The 24,895-nt window shown below is 43.2% G+C and overlaps 1 protein-coding gene and 2 long non-coding RNA genes across 5 annotated transcripts in view; 2 read left to right on the top strand and 1 right to left on the bottom strand.

The window, feature by feature from the left end:
- The first annotated feature begins 35 nt into the window (after positions 1 to 35).
- Positions 36 to 10,420, top strand: LOC122877849. 2 transcript variants are annotated; one of them, XR_006378360.1, is made up of 3 exons: positions 36 to 1,561; positions 6,690 to 8,642; positions 10,246 to 10,420. It is a non-coding gene; the product is annotated as an uncharacterized LOC122877849 (long non-coding RNA). The 2 variants fall into 2 exon arrangements; XR_006378359.1 differs by lacking the exon at positions 36 to 1,561 and having other exon boundaries at positions 6,087 to 8,642.
- Positions 10,421 to 11,872: 1,452 nt separating this feature from the next.
- Positions 11,873 to 23,656, top strand: LOC122877850. The gene is made up of 2 exons (XR_006378361.1): positions 11,873 to 12,050; positions 22,861 to 23,656. It is a non-coding gene; the product is annotated as an uncharacterized LOC122877850 (long non-coding RNA).
- LOC122877848 (ephrin-A2-like) overlaps positions 13,047 to 24,895 on the bottom strand; it is a 77,830-nt gene continuing 65,981 nt past the window's right edge. For both annotated transcript variants that reach the window (XM_044199997.1, XM_044199998.1), the window contains exons 2-4: positions 22,310 to 22,602; positions 20,044 to 20,109; positions 13,047 to 17,605 (exon numbers count right to left, since the gene is read on the bottom strand). In XM_044199997.1, coding sequence (XP_044055932.1) covers positions 17,466 to 17,605; positions 20,044 to 20,109; positions 22,310 to 22,602 — 499 coding nt within the window. In that variant the 3' untranslated portion in view covers positions 13,047 to 17,465. The remainder of the gene's footprint in view (positions 17,606 to 20,043; positions 20,110 to 22,309; positions 22,603 to 24,895) is intronic.

The following is a 24,895-nucleotide window of genomic DNA, read 5'->3' as shown; positions in this document are numbered from 1 at the left end:
GTCATAGGAGTTATTTACAGCTAACAGAAACTGAAAATGAGGAACAAAAAGTGGAGTGCGGATGATAAACTGCACAGACACAAAAGGGTACTGGCTGAATTGAAAGTATAAGTCTGGTGTTATTCTATATTTAAGAGATCCAGTTAAATCCAAATAAATATGAATTTATTATTGGAAACTTAATTCTCCTTATTTGTTGAATTGTAGGTTATGCTTGCATGTGATTTACAACCACACAGAAATTATACAAAAACACAGATTTGATATTTTTGTATTTTCAGCTGACCTGTAAAATAAATCAAAGTGTACCAGTTAAACTGGTGAGCTGAGCAGCGCAGGGAAATGGAGTCAGAGGAGGAATCAGAGCGCAAAATTAGAAACGAGGACCCGAGAGGATTTGAAAAGAAAAACAAAAGGAAGAAGAGTAACTCAAGTGAACCCAGTCAGAAAGAGGAGAAGTATCTTGTTGGTATGGTAACTGTGACACAAACAGACGGCATTTTCAAGAATCCACATGAGGTCGTAAAGTTTGTAGGAGGAAAGCTCGGAGATGTAAGATCAGTCAGGATAACAAGAAGTGGGATGGTTATCAAAATGTCAGAGAGAGAGAGCCCTGAAGATTCATGCATTTAGAGATCACAGCAGCGTGAACTGCTTCCCACTCGGAGCAGAAATAAAGAAGAAGGGAGTAGTAGGCCGAGTCATTTCAGGAGGTTGAAGATGCGTGTGAGGCAAGAAGGCTGAAGATTCAGAAAAAGGGAGGAGGAGGACAGTAATTCAGTGTGTTTGACGTTTAAAGGGGGAATTACCGGAAAGAGTGGATCTGGATTATGTGTGTTACAGGGTGAGGCCATATGAGAGAGCGCCTCTCAGGTGTTTCTATTGTCAGGAATATGGACATGTTGCTGCAAGATGTAGAGGAGGCAGAAGATGTGGGAGATGTGGAAAGGAAAACTAATGTGGAGAAGTGTAAAGTGGAGAAAGAGGAAGCAAAGTGCCTGCACTGTGAGGGAAAACCACCATACGGGATCAGCACAGTGTCCAAAAAGAATTAAGGAAGTAAAAATGAATAAGATCAGAGCAGAAAAGGGAAAGTCATATGCGGAAGCTGCTGAGAGAATGGAGAGAAACGGTGAAATGGTGGCAGTGCAAAAGGAAAAGGAGAAGAAAGGAAATGGAGATGAGTAGAACATCAGTATATACAAGAAACGATTTCTGGCATTCGTTGCCATGGTTATAAATTGTGCGGCTGAAATAAAGGGGAAGTCGGAAAGGATTAAGATGGCGCTGGATGCTGCAAGAAGGTTCTTGAATGTTGTGGACACATCTGGAGAGGATCTGGATGTTACACTGAGGGAAGGAGTTGCACCAACTCAGACATTTGGGTCTGGGTTATAGAATGGACTATGGCATGGGACTGTAAATAGTTTAAACTGCGAAGCTGTTAAAATCCAGTAGGTGGCGGTAATGCACAATTAGGTATGCCAACGGCCATAAAACTCAACAGAAGAAGAAGACGAAGAAGAAGAACTGTCTCTGTTTTCTACGGAAGCCCTGAGAGGTGAGAGGAAAGTCTGATCTAAATTGTTTTCTCTCCTGTGTTTATGACTTAAGAACAGGTGAAAAGAAAAGTTCTGGAAGGTAATTCAATTCAATTCAATTTTATTTATATAGCGCCAATTCATAACAGAAGTTATCTCATTGCACTAGACCGTACTCTTTATAATATTATTTACAGAGACCCAACAAATCCCACCATGAGCAAGCACTTGGCGACAGTGGCAAGGAAAAACTTCCTTTAAGAGGAACCAGAGTCAATGGTGGGCGGCCATCCGAGAGAGCGAGAGAGTGAGACCATTAAGAGCTTTGTAGGTGAGGAGAAGGATTTTAAATTCTATTCTGGATTTTACAGGGAGCCAGTACAGAGAAGCTAATATTGGAGAGATATGATCTCTTTTCCTGGTTCTTGTCAGTACACGTGCCGCAGCATTCTGGATCAACTGGAGAGTCTTAAGGGACTTATTCGGGCAGCCGGATAATAAGGAATTGCAGTAATTCAGCCTAGAAGTAACAAATACATGCACTAATCAGCATCATTTTGGGACAGGATGTGCCTGATTTTTGCAACGTTACGTAGGTGAAAGAAGGCAGTCCTTGAAGTTTGTTTCATGTGGGAGTTAAAAGATAAATCCTGATCCAAGCTAACTCTGAGGTTCCTTACGGTGCAGCTGGAGGCCAGGGCAATGCCATCTAGAGTAACTATATCTTTAGATAATGTGTCTCGGAGGTGTTTGGGGCCAAGTACAATAACTTCAGTTTTGTCTGAGTTTAACATCAGAAAGTTGCAGGTCATCCAGGTTTTTATGTCCTTAAGGCATGCCTGAAGTTTAGTTAACTGGTTAGTTTCATCTGGCTTGATCGATAGATATAATTGGGTATCATCTGCATAACAATGAAAGTTTATGGAGTGTTTCCTAATAATATTGCCTAAAGGAAGCATATATAGGGTGAATAGAATTGGTCCAAGCACAGAACCTTGTGGAACTCCGTGACTAACTTTGGCGGCACGGAGGACTCACCGTTAACATGTACAAACTGAGATCGATCTGATAGATAGGATTTAAACCAGCTTAGTGCGGTTCCTTTAATGCCAATTACATGTTCCAGTCTCTGTAATAGGATGTGATGCTCAATGGTGTCGAATGCAGCACTAAGATCTAACAAGACAAGTGCAGAGACAAGTCCGTTGTCTGATGCAATTAAAAGGTCATTTGTAATTTTCACCAGTGCTGTCTCTGTGCTATGATGCACTCTAAATCCTGACTGAAAATCCTCAAATAAACTATTGTTATTTAGAAAGTCACACAACTGATTGGTGACTGCTTTCTCAAGGATCTTAGAGAAAAAGGGAAGGTTAGATATAGGTCTATAGTTGGCTGAAACCTCTGGATCAAGAGTGGGCTTTTTAAGAAGCGGTTTAATTACAGCTACTTTAAAGGACTGTGGTACATAGCCTGTTAATAAAGACAGATTGATCATATCCAGTAAAGAAGTGCTAACTAAGGGTAAAATGTCTTTAAGCAGCCTAGTTGCAATGGGGTCTAAGAGACAGGGTGATGGCTTAGATGAATTAATCATCAAAGTCAGCTGAAGAAGGTTGATAGTAGAAAAGCAGTCTAAATATATATCAGGTTTTACAGCTGTTTCCAAGGTCCCTGTGCTTAAAGATAAATCAGTACCGGTTGAAGGCAGGACGTGATGAATTTTTTCTCTAATCGTTAAAATATTATTATTAAAGAAGCTCATGAAGTTGTTACTACTGAGGGCTATAGGAATACATGGTTCAATAGAGCTGTGACTCTCTGTCAGCCTGGCTACAGTGCTAAAAAGAAACCTGGCGTTGTTCTTATTTTCCTCTATTAATGATGAGTAGTAAGCTGCTCTGGCATTATGGAGGGCCTTCCTATATGTTTTAAGACTATCTTGCCAGACTAAACGAGATTCTTCCAGGTTGTTGGAACTCCATTTCCTTTCAAGTTTTCGTGATTTCTGCTTTAATTTGCGGGTTTGGGGGTTATACCATGGAACTAACCTTCTTTATTTTATTATCTTCTTTTTTGGAGGAGCGATAGAATCGAGTGTCGTTCGCAGTGAGTCTGCAGCGCTATCAACAAGATGGTCAATTTGGGAGGGGCTGAAATTAATATAGGATTCCTCTGTTATATTGAGACATAACATTGAACTAAATGCAGATGGGATCGCTTCCTTGAATCTAGCCACAGCAATGTCAGATAGACATCTAGAGTAGGAGTGTTTGCCTAATGGCGTGTAGTCCAGCAATAGCAGTTCAAAAGTTATTAAATAATGGTCCGAAATGTTAAATTTCAATGCCATATACCAGAACAAGGTCGAGGGTGTGGTTAAAACAGTGAGTGGCTTCATGTACACTCTGACAAAAGCCAATTGAATCTAATAATGAGATAAACGCAGTACTAAGGCTGTCATTTTCCACATCCACATGAATATTGCAATCACCTACAATAACCACTTTATCTGTTTTAAGGACTAAACTTGATAAAAACTCTGAGAATTCAGATAAAAACTCAGAATAAGGACCAGGAGCGCGGTACACTATAACAAATAGAATTGGCTGTCGTGTTTTCCAGGTCGGGTGAGAAAGACTAAGAACAAGGCTTTCGAATGAGTTATACTTTAGTTTCGGTTTAGGGTTGATTAATAGGCTTGAGTCGAAGATGGCTGCAACTCCCCCTCCTCGGCCGGTGCCTTGACGAATGTGAGTATTAATATGACTGGGCGGAGTGGATTCATTTAGGCTAACATATTCTTCATGACCCAGCCAGGTTTCAGTAAGACAACATAAGTCAATATGATACTCTGATATTAAATCGTTCACTAGTACAGCTTTAGATGACAGAGAGCTGATGTTTAAGAGTCCACATTTAATTCTCCTATTTTGTTGTGCTATTTCTGCATTTTTGTTTAGGTTTTTATGTATAACTCCTCTTCTGTTAAGTTTAGATTTTATTAATTTAAGTGGTCGGGGGGAAGACACCGTCAAATGTTTTTTGTCAGGAACATTTCTAAAAATGACTCACATAACTGCTCCTTTTTGGGAAACTATTATTACACTGTGGAACCAAACCTCCCTGTATGACTCATCCAGAAAACACTTACAGTGGTGTGAAAAAGTGTTTGCCCCCTTCCTGATTTCTTATTTTTTTGTGTTTGTGTTAGGATTCAGGTCAGGACTTTGACTAGGCCACTCCACAGTCTTCATTTTGTTCTTCAGCCATTCAGAGGTGGACTTGCTGGTGTGTTTTGGATCGTTGTCCTGCTGCAGAACCCAAGTTCGCTTCAGCTTGAGGTCACGAACAGATGGCCGGACGTTCTCCTTCAGGAGTTTTTGGTAGACGGCAGAATTCATGGCTCCATTTATCACAGCAAGTCTTCCAGGTCCTGAAGCAGCAAAACAGCCCCAGACCATCACACTACCACCACCATATTTTACTGTTGGTATGATTTTCTTTTTCTGAAATGCGGTGTTACTTTTACGCCAGATGTAATGAGACACACACCTTCCAAAAAGTTCAGCTTTTGTCTCGTCAGTCCACAGAGGATTTCCCCAAAAGTCTTGGGGATAATCAAGATGTTTTCTGGCAAAAATGAGACGAGCCTTAATGTTCTTTTTGCTCAGCAGTGGTTTTCGTCTTGGAGCTCTGCCATGCCGGCCATTTTTGCCCAGTCTCTTTCTTATGGTGGAGTCATGAACACTGACCTTAACTGAGGCAAGTGAGGCCTGCAGTTCTCTGGATGTTGTTGTGGGGTCTCTGAATGGCTGAAGAAGAACAAAATGAAGACTTTGGAGTGGCCTAATCAGAGTCCTGACCTGAATCCTATTGAGATGCTGTGGCGTGACCTTAAAAAGGCAGTTCATGCTCGAAAACCCTCCAATGTGGCTGAATTACAACAATTCTGCAAAGATGAGTGGGCCGAAACTCCTCCACAGCGCTGTAAAAGACTCACTGCAAGTTATCGCAAACGCTTGATTGCAGTTGTTGCTGCTAAGGGTGGAGCAACCAGTTATTAGGTTTAGGGGGCAATCACTTTTTCACACAGGGCCATGTAGGTTTGGATTTTGTTAATAATAACAACCTTCATTTAAAAACTGCATTTTGTGTTTACTTGTGTTATCTTTGACTAATATTTAAATTTGTTTGATGATCTGAAACATTTAAGTGTGACAAACATAACACAAACACAAAAAAATAAGAAATCAGGAAGGGGGCAAACACTTTTTCACACCACTGTAAGTGTTTTCTGGATGAGTCATACAGGGAGGTTTGGTTCCACAGTGTAATAATAGTTTCCCAGAAAGGAGCAGTTATGTGAGTCATTTTGAGAAATGTTCCTGACAAAAAGCATTTGACGGTGTCTTCCCCCCGACCACTTAAATTAATAAAATCTAAAGTTAACAGAAGAGGAGTTATACATAAAAACCTAAACAAAAACACAGAAATAGCACAACAAAATAGGAGAATTAAATGTGGCCTCTTAAACATCAGCTCTCTGTCATCTAAAGCTGTACCAGTGAATGATTTTGACCAGCAGGTGTCAGTGTGACTCTGATGTTTGAGGGTTTCACTCTGATATGAACACTTTGTCTGTCTGCAGCTTGTTGTTTTGAAGTCTCTGCTTTCTGTGCTTTACTTCTCTTCATGCTGCTGCTGAGTTCAAACATCTATAGTTGTTGTTGGACAGTGTAACAGAGCCAGTGCTGTGGTTCGAAAGCTTACAAGGTTGTTGTTTAAGGATGTTAGACATCAGTAAGTTCTAGATGCTGTCTGAAAAGGTGGTATTACTGCCTTTGTTACATGCACCCAATCATATCCGTTCTGCCTGTAAACTTATAACAACTTATAAATGTTACGGCCTGGTTTAACATTACTTCATTAATTTGTTCCTCCACCTTGCTGGTTAACTTTCTCTTCTTGTGCCACCGAGGCCTTTTAAAGAGAAGCTGTTCACCATCTCTGGTTGATTTGGTGTTTTTCTAAATGTAAATGAGGCCAGTTGTGCTCAAACAATATAGAGTTTCTGCAATTTAACATTAGTGCACAGCTGTTCATGCATACATGTGATAAATACCATTTCCTTGTGCTTGCTGGCAGTTCTTATGCACGGATTCGTGGGGACTCGAAGGCTCTGATGAGGAGGGGGTTGCCGTAGTCCAGGTGGGAGATGACAAACACCTGGATGAGCACCTGAGCTGCCTCTCTAGTGAGGCGGTGGCGAATCCTCCTGATGCCGCGCAGGAGGAAACTACACGAGCAGGGTCACACCCCTCTCCGTCTGAGGCGACATCACCGCCAACTCTCATCTGGTCCCACGAAGAAACACAAGCTCAGTCTGGTCCTGGTCCCGGTCCAGCTTTAGCCGTTACATCCGCTCTGAAATACCTGCCAGGTGAGCAGGGATGCCTCCACCTGCCTGTCAGATGGAGGTAATGACAACCTTTATACAAGATGAGTCTCTGAGGTTCAAAGGTCACTCTTAACCTTGGAAACAGCCACAGTTTAAATTTGAACACGGGGTCACACCTGTGCTGATGAAGATCATGTGGTGTGATTGAAAGCTCCAGCTACTAAATGAACCTTGTGGTCAGATTGTTTTCTTAAAGGATGGATCTCCTTTTCTGATGGTCTTTCTTGTACAGTTCAGGCTTTATTAAAATGATTGATCCCATCGATGATTATCTTCTGACATTTTGATTGATTTCAACTGCTTTCATCTCTTACACTTCAACTGCTTTCATCTCTTACACTTCAACTGACAGTTCCACTGCTTTCATCTCTTTGCTTTCATCTCTTACACTTCAACTGCTTTCATCTCTTACACTTCAACTGGCAGTTCCACTGCTTTCATCTCTTATTCTCTGACTTAGAGCTTATCTGCTTTCAGTGATTTACCTCATGTGACACTTCATCTCCTTTCAATGCTTACACTTCAGTCCTTTTCAGACCTCAGATCTACACCTTTGAACAAAGACGCACTTCCATTGTAACTGCCATTTTTTTTCCATTTTAATAATTTTCAGCAATTTTATTTCGACTGCCACTTCAACTTCTTTCAGTATTTCAACAATTTCAGATGTTTCAACTGCAAATTCTCAGCAGTGAACTCTTTTAAAGAAAGTTTAACCTTTTCTAGATTTTAATAAACTCAAAATTGTCTTTTGTTTTTATTTGATGTTTTCCGTAAACACATCTGATGTTAGTCAAAGTCCGCGCTGGAAAGTAAATAAGTACATTTACTCACGTAATGACTAAAGTCGAGGTATTTACTTACTTTATTATTTCCATTTCATGCTACTTTATACTTCTACTCCTCATTTATCTGACAGCTTTAGTTACTTTTCAAGATTTTATGTTAATAACATTTCCGGTGACTTTTTAAAACATGAAGCATTTTTACAGATTAAACAGTTTATGAAGTAGTTAAAATTAATAAAATTAAAATAATTAATTAAAATTAGCTCCACGTCGACCAACTACAAAGTAAAGTACAGCTTACATATTAATACATCAATAATAATGATCCTTTAATATGATAATATAACACTGAAAAGGGCCATTCGGCATGATGAGTGCTTTTAATTTAGCTGATAATACTTTTAGTTAAGTAAAATTACTTTTACTTGTAATATTCATAGTATTTTTACTTTTTGTTACTACTTTTACTGAAGTAAATGGCTTGAATACTTCTCTCAGCTCATTGACCTTCGTTTGTTTGCTGTATGCTGTGAGGTGTCTCTGGTGTCCTCTGATTGGTTGCTTTTCCCAGGTGATGTCAGTATAAAGAAGTGGCACCAGCTCTGTTTCGACAGGTGAATCTGAACCAGACGAAGGTCGATTAAATAAAGTGTTCTCTGGTTCCTTCTCAGTTTAGACTTGTTGCTCGTTCACACCTGTCAGTGTATTTGTCTGTTTTATTGTGAAAAATATAGATTATTGGACTGTTTCCTGTGTGAACAGAGTCTGAGCTGCAGACTGAACTCCACTGAAGGACGACGACGACGATGATGATGAGGACGACCTCCAGACAGCGTCCTCGCTCCTAACGATGTAAGACGCAGATAAATGAGTCCTGATTGGTTGGGCCGAGGATTTAACTGGTCTGAGAGAAATAAACAGAGGCGAAGATGCAGTCAGAAGAGTCAGAGAAGTGCATTTTAAATCAATTTATAATCAATTAAAATGTTTTCTTGTGTTTGAAAACTGACAGAAACAGTTCAGAATCAAAACTAAAGAGGATATTTTAGACGTCAAACCTGAAACAGACGGAGCTGACCAGTAAAACCAGAACAACCAGTCTAACCGGTGTCTTACTGGGACGAGGGGCTGAGGGGGATGTCATTAAATTCCTAATCTGACAGACTGTGCGGGCAGCAGCCAATAGGAGTCCAGCTCTCCTGTGGCGAGGCGGCTTTGATCAGTCATGTGACGTCTGGAGGAGGCGGAGCTTCCTGTCAGAAAGATGTCAGCAGATTTAGGCTTTCATCTGTTTTACTGCGATAACTGAATTAGTTTCTGAAGTCCTCTCCCACACAAAATATAGAATTTAAAGAATATTAAAGAAAAACGGAGCTGCACTGGCCTTTAATGGCATTCAACATCACCTGCTCTGGTCAGTGATTTTATTCCGTATGTGGGTCATGTTTCCCCCCCAGTAATAACAGCCACAGCGAGCTCCTGTTTCCCCGTGACCCGGCTGCTCCTCCTGCAGTTTAAACCCCGTCTCTGGATTTTAAAGTGGATCTCTCAGTTTTTTCCTTCTGCTGCTTTTTATCAGCTCAGTGTGAAATTTCACTTTTGTGTGAAAATGGGGGGAGTGAACATTTTTGTTGCTAATCTGATGATGCTAACACGCTAACAGCAACATAAAGGCCTGTTGGGAACAAACATGTCGGCAGGAAACGTTAAAGCCATCAGATGGTCTGCTGTTCTCTACAGACACGTCTGTTAGCCCGTCTGTTAGCCTGTCTGTGTTCACATGTAGTCAGACTGTCCCGTCAGAGCAGCCGAACCAGCAGTCAGCAGCTCCTGTCTGCAGTGGACCCGTGGACGGACAGACAGCTGTCTCTGGATCACTGTGAGACTGAAGGAAACTCAGAAACAGCAGGATTCTCAGGCAGGTTCTGCAGCCGCTTTCTTCTCTGGCGTCAGAGACGACGATCTCCTCTGGAAGTGCGAGTCGCGCTGAACGATGTGAGTTTCATGTCTGAGAGTTCAGATCTGAGTTAGGACTCTGAGGAGGTTTCTGACTCAGATCCACCTCCTGCAGTATCTTGGCCTCCCCTTCACCCCTGCGGCCCCCCCCCCGAGGAGGCTTTAGTCTCTGTCCTGCTGACTGTCTGTTACAGACCAGGTCCTGTCCTGTCACCAGGGTCAACATGTCGCCCTGAACGAGGAGTTAAATCACCGACGAGCCGAGTGAAGGCTTCCTCCCCCGGCGACGTTCATCCTGACTGAACGCAGCTTTAGTTTCTGCAGACAGAAACACAGCAGTCGTCCTTCACTGACCTCAGACCAGCAGTGGGGAAAGTCGTCTAAACAAAGTGTTAAATGTTGCAGTTTAGTCACACGTCACCGACCACAAATCACATCCTCTGATCCGCCTGCTGATCACGGTATCGATCGCTGTGTGTGTGTGTGTCATTCTGAACAGGTTCAGGCCTTCAGGTGAGCTGCAGGGGCTGATGGGATGTCTGATGGAGAGGACAGACAGAGTGGGCAGCTACCATGTTCAAATGAATGGATTTCAATGAGGAAAGTGAATTATGGAGATATATATATATATGTGTGTGTGTGTGTGTATATATAAATGTGAAACACGTCCTGACTACATGTTGAAAAATAGTCACTTTTTGTGCTTTTTTTGAAATAGAAATTTGTTTTAAGACTCAATCAGGACAAATTTGGCGGGAGACGAATTACGAAGCTCCCTCAAAGTCACGGCGAGAATTTTATTGAGGACTACGTTTGCGTTCCCTCGCAATACTTTTGTCTAGTAGTCAAAAACATTCTCGCCGTGACCTTTAGGGGGCTCCTTAAAGTATTGAGTTTTTTTAACTTAAAGTTACTACGAGGAACTTCCCTTTGGTGTTGATTCTGGCGCCCCCTGTGGACAGAAGCGGCAGTGTTTCCGCCTCGTGTCGTAAAGATCTCGATCGCTAGCTCGCGCATTTGTTTTGGACGCGAGTGAAAGAAAGACGCAACTTATTTTTCTTTTTTAAACAGCTGTTTGCAGGACGCACAGCGATGAGGTGAAGTATCTGTTTGCGTCAGATTAATAACTGTGATCTGACGATAGTTTTAGTGCCGTTCATGCACCGAGGTTACACGTCAGCCTACAAAAATGTGAACCGGCTCCTCCGGTCTGCGTGCCGTAAATCGTTTCGTCTGATTATTTTATCGGGCCGGTGACAGGCGTTATAATAACTATCCAGAAACAGCCAATCGTCTCGCTGATGGTGTCGTTTGCTTGTGCAGGTCGTACAGAGGCATCAGTATTATTATTATTATTATTATTATTTCATAACCAGTTAAAAACAATATTTCCCCCTGAAATGTAGTGAAGTAGAAGTATAAAGTGGTATATAGTAGTAGCAGAAAATGGAAATACTCAAATGAAATACAAGTACCTCAGTACAGTACTGTCTGGCTGTTCTCTTCTCTGATTGGCTGACGGGGCGTGCTGTCTGGGCTCTCTGATTGGCTGACGGGGCGTGCTGTCTGGGCTCTCTGATTGGCTGACGGGGCGTGCTGTCTGGGCGTTCTGCCAAACGCAGGCAGCTCTCCAGCTGACCTCATAATGAGATAATATGGTCAAACTGGTGAGAGCTGGAGAGCTGCCATCTTCTTCTTTAGTCACTCTTCTTCTGTGTTTGACTCACAGCGCTGATGAAAACTACTGAAGACCATCGTACAGTGTGTGTGTGTGTGTGTGTGTGTGTGTGTGTGTGTGTCAGCTACAGTCAGACAGAAAGAAACACTGAACCATCGGTCGCTTCATTAACATAAAGTCAGATTAACGCTGATCAGAACACATTTCTGAGGGAAAGGCTGAACTTTCTCTACATTTGTCTGATGAAAGCCGTTTCTGGAGTTTTTATATATATATATATATATATATATATATATATATATATATGTATATGTATGTATATATGTGTGTGTATATATATATATATATATATATATATATATATATATATATATATATATATATAGCAGCTGATAGCTCAATTCCTCATATATTCTCATTTATGAGGAATATATGAGAATAAGTTTTTCAGAATAGAAAGGATGCTCATAAAATATGGCTGTCAGTTAGCTAGCTGTAGAGTTTCAGCTAGCTGTCCCTAATAAAGTGGTGACAGTGTCTGCAGGTGGCTCGCTGATGGGAGGAAGACGCTGCTGAAGCTCGCCGTGGAAACCTCCGGGGGGGTCGATGCTCGTCACGTTTCATCGGTGAGCTCAGCTGAAACGCTTCCTGTGTCGTACTGAAGTAATGCTGACAGAACAAACCAATGTTTTTATCATTATTATTATTATAATTATTATTATTATTATTATAGATGAGGAAAGTTAAAGGAAAGGAATCGCTCCGAGCCGATCGCTCCGAGCCGATCGAGCCGATCGCTCCGAGCCGATCGAGCCGATCGCTCCGAGCCGATCGCTCCGAGCCGATCGCTCCGAGCCGATCGCTCCGAGTCGATCGCTCGAGCCGATCGCTCCGAGCCGATCGCTCGAGCCGATCGAGCCGATCGAGCCGATCGCTCGAGCCGATCGAGCCGATCGAGCCGATCGCTCGAGCCGATCGAGCCGATCGCTCCGAGCCGATCGCTCCGAGTCGATCGAGTCGATCGCTCAGAGTCGATCGAGTCGATCGAGCCGATCGCTCCGAGACGATCGCTCCGAGTCGATCGAGCCGATCGCTCCGAGTCGATCGAGCCGATCGCTCCGAGTCGATCGAGCCGATCGCTCCGAGCCGATCGCTCCGAGTCGATCGATCCGATCGCTCCGAGTCGATCGATCCGATCGCTCCGAGCCGATCGCTCCGATCCGATCGAGCCGATCGCTCCGATCCAATCGCTCCGATCCGTCCTGTCAGTAAACTGCACTGCTGTTATTCTCTCTAACGTCCATGAAAAGCCCGACTCTGATAGAAACGACCTCTTACGCTTTTGTTTTTTACTCTTATAAACTTATCAAACGATGTATTTTATCTGATTCAGAGGAAAGTAGACGCGTCCTGTACTTTGCTGGAGTATTTCCAGTTTCTGCGACTTTATATTTCTACTCCTCTAATCTACCAGCTGTTTGTAGATTTAGATTTTACAAACAAACATCAGGATGATAAAATATAATTGTTAAAGTACCCAACAGTATATAAAGTAGTTAAAAGTACATTGTTTAATTCATCCTGCTGAGCTCCGCAGGAACAAACCGGACAAAGCAGAAAAATCTTTTCTAGTGGAACATTTTTTTATTGGTGAATTTATCAAACACAGATTCAGACACTTGAACGTTTTCTCTCTGAATTCAAAGCAAACTCAGTAAATGTATTTTTTAGGTTTATTTTTCCTGCTCATGCAGCGCAGGAAGAAATGTCCCGAAGAGGCCCGGTGACCTCTGACCCCTCGTTAGCTCTTTAGCCAATCAGATAAATGCATTCTCTAACAGGACTTTATAAGCATCCAATAAGAAAATATACAAAAAGAGATTTTTTTGTCTTTCAGAGAATAGAATATGCAGACATTTGGATGTAGAAAAACAGCGGGGAGGTCTCACTCCCACTCACAAAACCACCATCAGAACTTTTTTCTGTAGTTTTTCCTTCCTTCAGCTTTTTTAACTTTTCTCACGGCACGAAAAATCAACGAAGAAAAGGGCGATGGACCGGAGAACCCACCTAACCGTTATTCATCAACAGAACCAGAAAGCACAGGACTACAAGGACCAGAATGCATTGTGATGCAAGCAGGAACATAAAGGAGAAAAACAACAACAACAACGACGACAAACACCTGACTGATTCCTTCATATCTCTGCTGATGAATTCATATCTCATATGAATTTTCTCCTGCGTTTTTTTTTAAACAGAAAAATGACACAAACAGAAAATAAAAACTTGATATTCGCTCTTTTTTTCGTACCAACGAGGAAACGTCAGTTCGCTTCCGTCGTTCTCCGCAGGAGTCCGAGCGCTGCAGCTTCCGTCCTCCATCACAGTGCGTTCGTTATACATATATATATATACTGCATTTCCCAGCATGCCCCCTGCTCGTCCACGCACGGGGACACACTCCTCCTCCATCAGCGGAGACGGAGGGACGGTATGAAGAGATGAGTCTTCTCGACCACACGGTGTCGCTGTTTCCCCGGAAACAGTCAGTCGCTAAAAATTCAGCACCAGTGGGAAAAAGGCCATTTTTGATTGGTTCGTTGTTGTTTTGTATTTTTATGACGAAACGACACGACGTGACTACTCCCCTCGACATAACCCCGCCCCTTGTGGCAGAAGTGGGCGGGGCCGGAATGACCCCCTGACTCCCCGCTATTAGAAAAGTTTAACAACAGTCTTTGGCAGATTTACAGAAATGAAAGGCGTCGACTGAACGTCTGCTGCTGGAGGAGCGAGGCTGTTTTTATTTTCCTGACTGATGATTCCGGTCAGAGACGAGCGGCAACCAAATCTGTTCGTCTCGATAACTCACATCACTGATAACGTCTGAAGGAGCTGTCGGAGGTGACTCGACGTGTGCTGTAGTGTTTACAGAAGCTACGTCAGCTACGTCAGCTACGTCAGCGCGTCTCATCTGTCTGTGAAACTACGTTAGCGCGTCCCGTAGGTCTGTGAAGCTACGTCAGCTCGTCCCGTAGGTCTGTGAAGCTACGTCAGCGCGTCTCGTCTGTCTGTGAAGCTGGGTCAGCGCGTCCCGTAGGTCTGTGAAGCTACGTCAGCGCGTCCCGTAGGTCTGTGAAGCTACGTCAGCGCGTCCCGTAGGTCTGTGAAGCTACGTCAGCGCGTCTCATCTGTCTGTGAAACTACGTTAGCGCGTCCGTAGGTCTGTGAAGCTACGTCAGCGCGTCCCGTAGGTCTGTGAAGCTACGTCAGCTCGTCCCGTAGGTCTGTGAAGCTACGTCAGTGCGCCCCGTAGGGTCTGTGAAGCTACGTCAGCGCGCCCCGTAGGTCTGTGAAGCTACGTCAGCTCGTCCCGTAGGTCTGTGAAGCTACGTCAGCTCGTCCCGTAGGTCTGTGAAGCTACGTCAACGCGTCCCGTCTGTCTGTGAAGCTACGTCAACGCGTCTCGTCTGTCTGTGAAGCTACGTCAGCGCGTCCCGTAGGTCTGTGAAGCTACGTCAGTGCGTCTTGTCTGTCTGTGAAGCTACGTCAGCGCGTCCCGTAGGTCTGTGAAGCTACGTCAGCTCGTCCTGTAGGTCTGTGAAGCTACGTCAGTGCGTCCCGTCTGTCTGTGAAGCTACGTCAGCTCGTCCCGTAGGTCTGTGAAGCTACGTCAGTGCGTCCCGTCTGTCTGTGAAGCTACGTCAGCTCGTCCCGTAGGTCTGTGAAGCTACGTCAGCGCCAGTAGCCACAGATTCAACAGTATTTTTGGGGGTCGTCAGTCGGATTTCAAACTTTGTTTGATGTGACCTACCGGCAGTTATTTATTAAAATAAAACCAGATTAAAATGTCAGGATTATTGGTGCGTAATGTCGCGCAGGCTGTAATATATTAGAACATGTGAGCTAAGGAAGAAATTCTGAGGAAAACGATCCATTTTACTTAGAAGTTGACGTTTTCCACAATGACCTGAATATGGAGCTCCTGAAATCCCATAAGAATATATGTAAATATTATATCCTAAATACAACATCTATATCTTGTTTGCAAAGTTAAGATTTGTGGCTCACAGCTTCTCTGACGTCAGGATTTGCTGCTTCGCTGTGTTTTTTGGACTGAAGAACAGTTTAAAGAATCACTTCTCTGGAAACTAAAGATGGACGCTTATCACAACTTTTTGTTTGACAGTTTTTAGGCAAAACGATGAATTGTTTAATTAAATAGATGCTGAATATATAGATTGATAATAAAAATAATAATAAAGTTGCAGCCCTGCTTTTGTTAAAATGACTGGACAGACCGCAACAGTTTCATCTCAGTTTGAGAGTGAACCGTGGCTCCGCAGCTGTTCCCGATCAGCTTCCTCACGCTGTCTGGCAGCCGTGGCTGATTTCTGACTGACGTCATCAGAGAAAAGGTCTCGCAGATAAAAAGGACGTTTCCGGGACAAACTGGGCTCGGAGCTGGCGAACGCAGCTCTGGCTGCAGGATGCTCAGCTGCCTGCTCGTGTTTCATTTCTCCGCAGAGAAACAGACTGAAGCTGGACTCCGCTGACTGCCGTGTTTCAGACGCCTCTCAGGTAAATATCAGGTTCAGATCTGTGTTTCTGATTGGCCGTCACTCAGAACCTGTGCAGATGTCTGATAGCTGAAATACTACGATCCCTGATCGACTGGATCGATGCTTATTTGTCAGATATTTCCTGATTTAATATTTAGTCAGATATCTTGTTCTAAAAGGCCGCATCAGTGTGTTTGCGAGGTTTAGCTGCTTAACTCTAAATTACGTGTACTTATGGAACCTAAACTCCTAAAAATCTTCATTAGATAGAATTATTAATTATTTTTAACGCTTGCGAACAAGATAATGAACTATTTGCACAATATGTTGCGCAAGATATTGGAGAGAAGACATTCTGTAAACGAACCTATCAGCTGTTCAGCTTTTGATCTGCTTTTCCAGGCAGCCATTGATCTCCACTGATTTCTATGCAATATGAAAATCAACGAGCAGCCTGTTGAAATGTTGTATAATCCATCACAGCGAACCCCGACTCTGCAAGATTTCCATCATTACTGCTGCACGATGAAGCAGGTTAAGTGTAGATTGATTTGAAATCAATAGTGTAACTTTGACAGAAATGAATGCGGAGTTGCTGATCAGTGTGATGGATTAAACTCCATCATCAACAGCTGCCTGCAACAAGCAGAAAAAGCCCATTCAGATTCAGAGTGACTCGCATGGAGTCCCTGAAGTCCTGTTAGCTTTATGTTTGTTAGCTTTATGTTTGTTAGGTTTATGTTTGTTAGGTGTAAGTTTTGCACACAAGATCTTGAGCAGGATATTAGATCCATGTCTTGCGTGCACAAGATTAAAAAAACATCATGTTTTAGGACTCTGTAAACAAATAGAACAAGATCTTGATGAAATCTGGATCTGTAAGATTTTCAGACAAGATATTATATCAAGATCTTGTTCTATTCGTGTTCAAAGTCCTAAAAGATAATATTTTTCATTGTGTGCGCTCTGCAGCTAACATGTGTAGCGGGGGCTCTGTAGGTTCGTAGTAAACGGCTGTTAACCCGCTGGCGTGGCCCGTTACGTTCGGCTCATCTGTTGAATAAAAAAAGGTTTTATAGAAAAATGTATTTCTACTCAGCAGAGTAAAGTTTTGGCGTCTGTGCTGAAACTCAGGTATCCGTTTGGCAGCAGAATTAAAAACTATCTAACAACATCTAAAGAGTTAAAACCGCATTATATCCGTTTCACATGGGGGTCAGCGGAGTCTCGACCCGTCGATCTGTCACAGCAGAAACATCCGTCGCCGAGCACAGACGAGCCCGGCGTTACACAAACTCCATACGCAGCTGCAGGCTCCTCCCACCGCTGACCTCCGCCTCCTCTGATTGGCTGAGCTGCCGCGTGGTGTTCAGGTGAAGGTCAGAGGTCAGGGAGACGTTGTTTCTCCTCAGAGCGCCGGGAGGACGGAGGTCGGTCCAACTGGAGGAAGAGGAGGAAGAAGAAGAGCGGGAGGTGCTATGAGGAGGCGAGGAGGAGGATGAGGAGGAGGGCGAGCAACATGGCGGACAGCAGGGAGAGGCGGGGCAGAGCGAGGCCGCTGCCGCCGGTGGTGTCGTCTGTCAGGAAGGGCTCCGGAGACTCGTACACCGAGTCATCTGAGAGAGAGAGAGACAGGAAGTAAGAATATCTATTCTGTAGTATTTAGCCCCTCCCCCTGAGTGACATCACCTGCAGTCCAACTTACATAAACGGCAAGTGGCAGCAAGAAAGTTAAGCGACAGTTTGAAGTTTCTCCGGAGACGATTAATTAATAAACGATAAGTTAATAAATTCTAAATACGTTTACAGAAATACGGATTTGGATGTACGCTCAGTGAAACCTCTGACCTTCAGAATAAAAGCAGTCGGGCTGTCTTTTAATTCACACGACCCAAATTCACAGTCTGTACGACGGCCTTCGTCCCCAGACCCTCGAGTCGGAAAAACTCCTTTAACGGGGTTAAAGTTCGGTCGCGTGTCATTTATACACCGCACACGACTCACTGACCGTTAGCCAATCAGGGCAGAGTATAAATCAGATCAGATGATTCATGTAGACTTTATAAGGTGAGGTTCAGGTGAGGAGAGGTGGAGATAAACTTTGAAACATGCTGTTTACAGTCTATTGAATGCATCATTTGAACTACAGTTACTTCACCGTATGACTTATAATTCTGTTTTATAGAAACTTTTAATTCCATACTTTTATTCTGGAAGCCAAAAAATAAATTATTGTCTTACATTTAGGACTGACACTATTTTTAGTTTCTCTTAACTTTGGAGCCTTCAGCCTTAAGATGTTCAGTAAATAAGAAATGTAAGTTATTTTAATATTCTAGATAAATTATTAAAAAAAATTATCTCAGTGTGAAGTTAAATTTAAACAGTAGAAGATTAAAGTCATGTTCATCACACTGAGTCAAACATGTTTTGTGTTTTTACTGGAACAAAATCCCATAATTGAAAAACAAAAGTTGTGAGATTTGTTTGTTGAATTTAACCAATGCTCCCCCTGTTCTGCTATAATGCAGCTAGTTTATTCTTTTATCTTTTAATATTTCCTGCCACTCTCCAGAAAGACTGAGGTTATTAACGCAGCGTGAGCCCCGCGTGTGTCTGGATGTAATATTCACACTCTGCGTTTGACGGCTCGACTGTTTGGGCCTCTGCAGATGATCCACCTCCGCCTTCCTTCCCGCTCGCCAGCGTTTACGCCGCAAATCCTCCGGCTCGTTGTAACGCCGCCGATGTGTTAATGCTGCTTTCTAACCGTCACTGCGACAGCTGGGAGTCTTCACACTTCCTCTTCTTCAGACTGACAGTGCAGGTTTATATGAAGGAGGAAGAATTTATTAACAATTCACAGATATTCTTCCTGAGGACTCGGATTATTTATTGATTGGTGGAATATATATTCTGCAATCAATAATATCGGTATAATAAAAGTGCTTCGTGTAAACACCTGGTTCAGGGGATTGTCCCACACTACGCAGTGATTGGCCAGGTGTGATGAGGGCGGGTGACACGTCGTACAAAGTCAGTTTTTGCGTGGACGGTGTGATTAAAACTACGGAAAGCCGATGAGGTCATTATTCGTCTCCTTTCCCTGCCGTTCGATGTTTTTTATACGTCTGTTAATATAGTTTTTAAATCGCCAGCTGGCATTTAGAAACGCTGTTGCAAACGACAGTCGCCGTTTGTGAACGCCGCTCCATGCGCCTGTGTATATCTGAACGCCGTCCTGTACGGCAGGTACAACGCCGGCGTGCGTCTGTTTGCGCAGGCGAAATGTAAAGTTGGGTGGTTTTTTTTGTTTTTTTAATTAACTTTTTCCCACTTTATTAAACACAAAAGTGCTTGAAAAACAAAATCTCAACTTTCCGCTGAAGTAACATTAGCGTTGGACAAAAAGGTTGAATATCTTGTAAACAATTTGATTCTGCTGGCAAAATATTATTTACACCAACGTAGATTGTAAATGATGTAAATCTGAACTACTTCACTCCCAAGAATTGTATTTTACAGTATTCCCTTCTCTCACACTTTATTTAGTTTAAATTAGGAAGTCAAATAATCAGCTGTTATCAGTGTCATGTTCTACAGATGCCTGTTTGAACTTCTGTCTTCAATAAAGTGGAAAAAAAACTACATTCCTTACATTTCACCGGCGTTTCAGATCTGCACACGTGCAGGCGCATAGAGCTGCGTTCACAACCGCTGTCTGCCTTTTGCAAAGGCGTTTATAAACACCAGCTGGCGATATAAAACTTTAAACAGATGTATAAACATCAAAAGGCTGGGAAAAGGAGACGAATAATGACCTCATCGGCTTTCCGTACGAATCCAGGATCCGTAACATCGTGAGATGAACCGTTTCATTACGTCTCATAAACTACCGCACTTAGTCAGACGAAAACAGTCTGGCACATGTATCCCACGCTTGTCCCTTAACTAACAAATCTACAACATTAAAGGAAAATAAAACTTGCAGTTTGGATGTCGAAGCTTCAAAATTAAAGGACAATAACGTAAGTTTCAGCAGAAGGAGACTTACTGGTTGGTTTGACGTAGATTTTGAGCTTCAGACAGGGTTTCCCAGCCAGGTTCGGATGAGGAGACGCTGCAGAGGAAACGCAGAGAGAGAGAGGTCAGCGACAGGAAACAGCAGCAGCTTTCAACCACAGATCAATGAAGCTAACAGCAGATATAACATATATTTCTATTTAACCCCACGTGTGGCATTCGTATCACATCAGATAACTGAACGTGGCAGATCCACGTTTAATCTGTGAAGTTTCAGGTTATTCGTTTTCTCTGCTGTTACTCAGAGAGCAGCAGCTGTTTGACCTGCAGACGTTTCATTCATGATTCTCCTTTAAACCTGCAGCACACACACACACACACACACACACACACACACACACAGTCATTAAGTGTCATTTAAAACAAACGGCCTGCGTCTCTGCTGGAAGCTTTTCACTCCAAATGACCCACAATTTAGGAAATTCTTTCCAGGTTGGATGACAAATTATGTCTAGACAGAAACACACACACACACACACACACACACACACACACACACACACACAACATAATGACAGCAGCTTGTGTTTGTGTGTGTTAAACGTCCTTTCACTCCAACATGTTGTCTGATCGCTGCTGATAAGCTGCTTGTATTAGATCACATCTGGTTCACTGAAGGTTTTACTGCGCTCCGATAATATTACTGCTACTGATGATAATAATAATATTAATAAACTTTGTTTGTGTCGCACCTTCATACACACAATGCAACATCTGAACAAGTACTTTACTTTCAAATGATTGGACACGTTTGATGATTTATCCGCAGAAAAACAAATCACTGTTGCTGTCATTAGCTTTGTCCTCCTCTTGTTCGCCTCCCTGGGGTCACAGTCACCTGGGACTGTCTGAAGCCCCGCCCTCCAGGTGTTTGTTATAACACGCCTCTCTTCCTGCTGCTGTCTCCCAGCAGGGACACGCGGGGGGGGGGGGACAAGGTCACCCTCACTATCTCAGAGGAAAAGAAACACCTGGGGCCCGTTCAGCCGTGAAGCGGAGGGAAACCGTTAGCTTAGCTCCAGCTCAAGGAACCTCACGTCCTGTGAGCCAATCAGAAGAGAGTAGACTTCCGTTAGCGGTCTTTCTTTAAATAAAATGTATTTGACCAGATTTGAAAATGGTCACGTTTCCGTGCTCAACACTTTAAGTTGTGTTAACGTCATGTTTGTTTAACCAGTAAAAAACGTCTGAGCGCAGAGGAGCTGGAGCTAGCATGCCGCTCTCTTCCGTTTCTATAAAATCCGCCTTCCAACAGCTCAAAGTCTGTCTGGTGTAAATGTTGTACCTTAATTATTGAGCAGCTGCAGAACGCAGAGGGTTCATTAAAACAACAGGCCGTCTGGATTTTCCTGCAAAGTGAGGAGACCGACTCGCTAATGACAGCGCTTAGCACCTCATGTTTAAAAGCCAGTAATGACCACACACACACACACACACACCAGCTCTCCTCAGCACGCTGTGTGTTGCGAGGCGGACACCGTTAGACAGTGACATTGTGGACGGTGGCCCTGTGAGGTCAAGTGGAAGCAGCAGAGGGGGTCAAATAGGACCCGTTCCTAAATAGATCAGAGGAAACTTTCATAAAGACATTTTCCAAAATGAGAGAGACCTGATTTGAAATGGACCCGGGGGACAGTCGGATCCGGTCTGAGGATAATTAGTGCTCGAACAGATGTAGAGGTACTCAGTGATTCTCAGTAGTACAGATTGTAGAAAAGGTTTCAGTCGTCGTCATCTGGACACTGTTTTCAGAATCAAGACGTCCGGATGGGAGCCGAAACGTCTTGATTCTGAAAACAGTGTCCAGATGACGACAACTGAAACCTTTTCTACGATGGACGAATGAGGGACTACACCGTCTTGTTTTGAAGAATTTTGGGCAGAAAACCGTGGATCTGGTTCGGGAACACAGCCAGGAAATTAGCAGACCACAGGAACCATCTCCGTTTTAATCTAAGATGCAGGCAGAGCAAGATTATTCCCAAGAGCCTACAGATTAAACCACCAGTAAAAGGACACTGAGCTCTCAGGTAGACTCCTCCCTGAGGGCGGGGCTTAAGCAGCACAGAGTAGCTTAAATTTCTGAGTTCTCAGACCATTTTCACAATTGAGAAAGACTTCCGGATGGGAGCCGAAACGTCTTGATTCTGAAAACAGCGTCCAGACGACTACGACTGAAACCTTTCTACGATGGAACACTCCTGGACGAATGAGGGACGACACCGTCCAGTACTTACAGATGTAGTAGTACTCGTGTCCGGGCCTGAACTCGAAGCCCAGGCTGAAGGGCGTGAACAGCTGGAACTTCTCGGAGAACTTGAGCGGTCCGTTGGGGCTCTGCGGCCGGTTGCACTCCCAGCGTTTGAAGCCCTTCCTGTGGTGGTCGCAGGTCGTGTAGCCGTCGTAGTTCACCATGTACAACACGTAGTGCTCCATGCGCTCGGCTGACTCCGCCACCTCGTAGTGCGGACAGTAGATGTCCAGGTAGTCGTTGATCGCCACCTCCACCGTGTACTCGCCCCGAACGAACCTGAGGAGGAGGAAGAGAAATAATGTCATTTCCTGTTTATTTCACAGGAGTGTTTCCTGTTCAGTTTTTGTGCCACATATAACATTTTCACACTGTAGCGTAGAAACAGGAGACTCTGAACTTTATTGTGCGACTTCTGAGGAACTGCAGTTTACATTTCATGCGTTTTCGGGGTTTACCCTCGGTGAGGAGGTATTTTAATGTAAATCCTTATTCAAACATTTTCTTTAATGATCTCCTAAATGTTTGTCCACACAGAAACACGGGACTCTCCTGGATCATGTCACCATCACATACGTTTGTGTTCTGACCACCAGCTTGAATTATTTCAACTTTGTTTCTGACGAATCAGATGTTTTCTGTCGGTCTGGTGGACGGCTCTAAATACTACAATACCCATGAGGCTCGGCTGCTGTTGCTACGGAGAAGAAGCCAGTCAGAGGTGTGAATCATCTTTAGCGGCGCGCACAACAGAATGTGAAGCTCTGTGATTGGCTGTTTGTCAGTGAACTGCACCTTGGGAGTCGTAGTTGACTTTGTCCACAGGCTACTTGTACCTTTTCTGTTTCTGATGATTCAACCAGGAGACTAGGTAACTGTTGCCCTAGCAACTGCTACAAAAGCCCTAGCAACCACATAGCAACCAGCAGGAAACGTACCACCAACCACTTCAGCAACCAACTAGCTACCACTTAGACAACACTTCTAACACCTTAGCAACTACTTAGCATCAGTCTACTACACATCTAACAATTAGCATAGGAAACATTAGCAACCAGCTAACAACCAGGTAGCTTGTACCTGGAACAAGCAACAAGCACATTTAAAGTTTCTTCAGAAATGTTATAGTTATTGTTGAATAAAGTATTTTAAGAGTTTTAATTCATTTCATCTGTTCATGTTCTCAGTGGTCAGTATTCAGGCCTTCAGGCCAACACACACAGAGCCTCCATTTAACTCCAACACATGGAAACCATTGATCAATGCCTCTGTGTGTGTGTGTGTGTGTGTGTGTGTGTGTGTGTGTGTGTGTGTGTGTGTGTGTGTGTGCTTCCTACAAACCCCTGAGGCTTCAATTAATCAAAAATAACTGTTTATCGGCGCGTCGTCGTGTTTACAGGAGGACATCTGACTCACAGCTGGACTCACTTCCTGTTTGCTCAGATCTGTGTTCAATAAAGTTTTCCAAGGTTTGAAATGGATTTCTGGCTGTGAAGATGATGTAACACGAGATATATATTATATTATATATATATATATATATATATATATATTATATTATATATATATATATATATATATATATATATTATATATATATATATATATATATATATATATATATATATATATATATATATATATATATATATATATATATATATCACGAGTCTGTAACTGACACAACAATCATAGAAATACAAACTGCTTTTGTTACAAATCACTAAAACTGTTTAAATGCTTTAATTATTCTTTAAATTGTAATTGGCTGATGACCAGGAGGACGCTTATATCACAGTTTGACCACCAGGGGGCGCCGCACTGAAGGGACATCAATCAGGAACGCCAGTCTTATCCTGAACCTCTCTTCCTTTTCTGTGAGGTTGTTCCGGGTCAAATTCACTTTCTGAACGGCTTCGCTTGGTTCAGCCTCGTGGACTCCACCTGTGTGTCTGTGAGGTGTCTTCATTAGCATAGTCGACGCCCCTAAAAGCGGCTTGTTCTGCTGTTGGTGGGCCGGTTTACAAAGAACCTGCGTTCACTAATCCTCATCACTGAGTTCCACTGACACCATTACTGTAAATAATAATGTAGTATTAGCAGTATTAGTAGAACAACAACAGGCTGCAGCGCCGACTGGGACGAGCTGCTTCACATTCAGCTCCAGAGGGACGAAGAGACGAAGACACTAATGAGACCTGCAAACATTAACGCACACACACACACACACACACACACACACAGTTAACAGTGTAGCTGCTGTTGAGTTTGATGTTTCGTGGTCAGAAATATTAAGCTGGAATATTTATCGGTGTGGATTTGAGTCTCGCAGGATCTGTAATGTGTCGTCCTACAGGAACAATAGCATCCAAAGTTCAAACAGTTTCACACGAGACGTTCTGGCTACAGAAGTATACAAATACTTTAATACACAAGTACCGTCGTGTACTTCTGAACACCGATCAGGACCGATCAATATTCCAATCAGGACGCTCTGACGGCAGTCAAACCTGATCAAACCAGACATGCAGAAGATCATGTCTATACACATTCTTCCCATAACTAGTTTTAT

This window comes from Siniperca chuatsi, linkage group LG6 (assembly GCF_020085105.1).
Source record: "Siniperca chuatsi isolate FFG_IHB_CAS linkage group LG6, ASM2008510v1, whole genome shotgun sequence".
Lineage (NCBI taxonomy): Eukaryota > Metazoa > Chordata > Actinopteri > Centrarchiformes > Sinipercidae > Siniperca > Siniperca chuatsi.
Note: the sequence above shows the minus strand (reverse complement) of the source record. Positions and strands in the feature narration are given on the sequence as shown.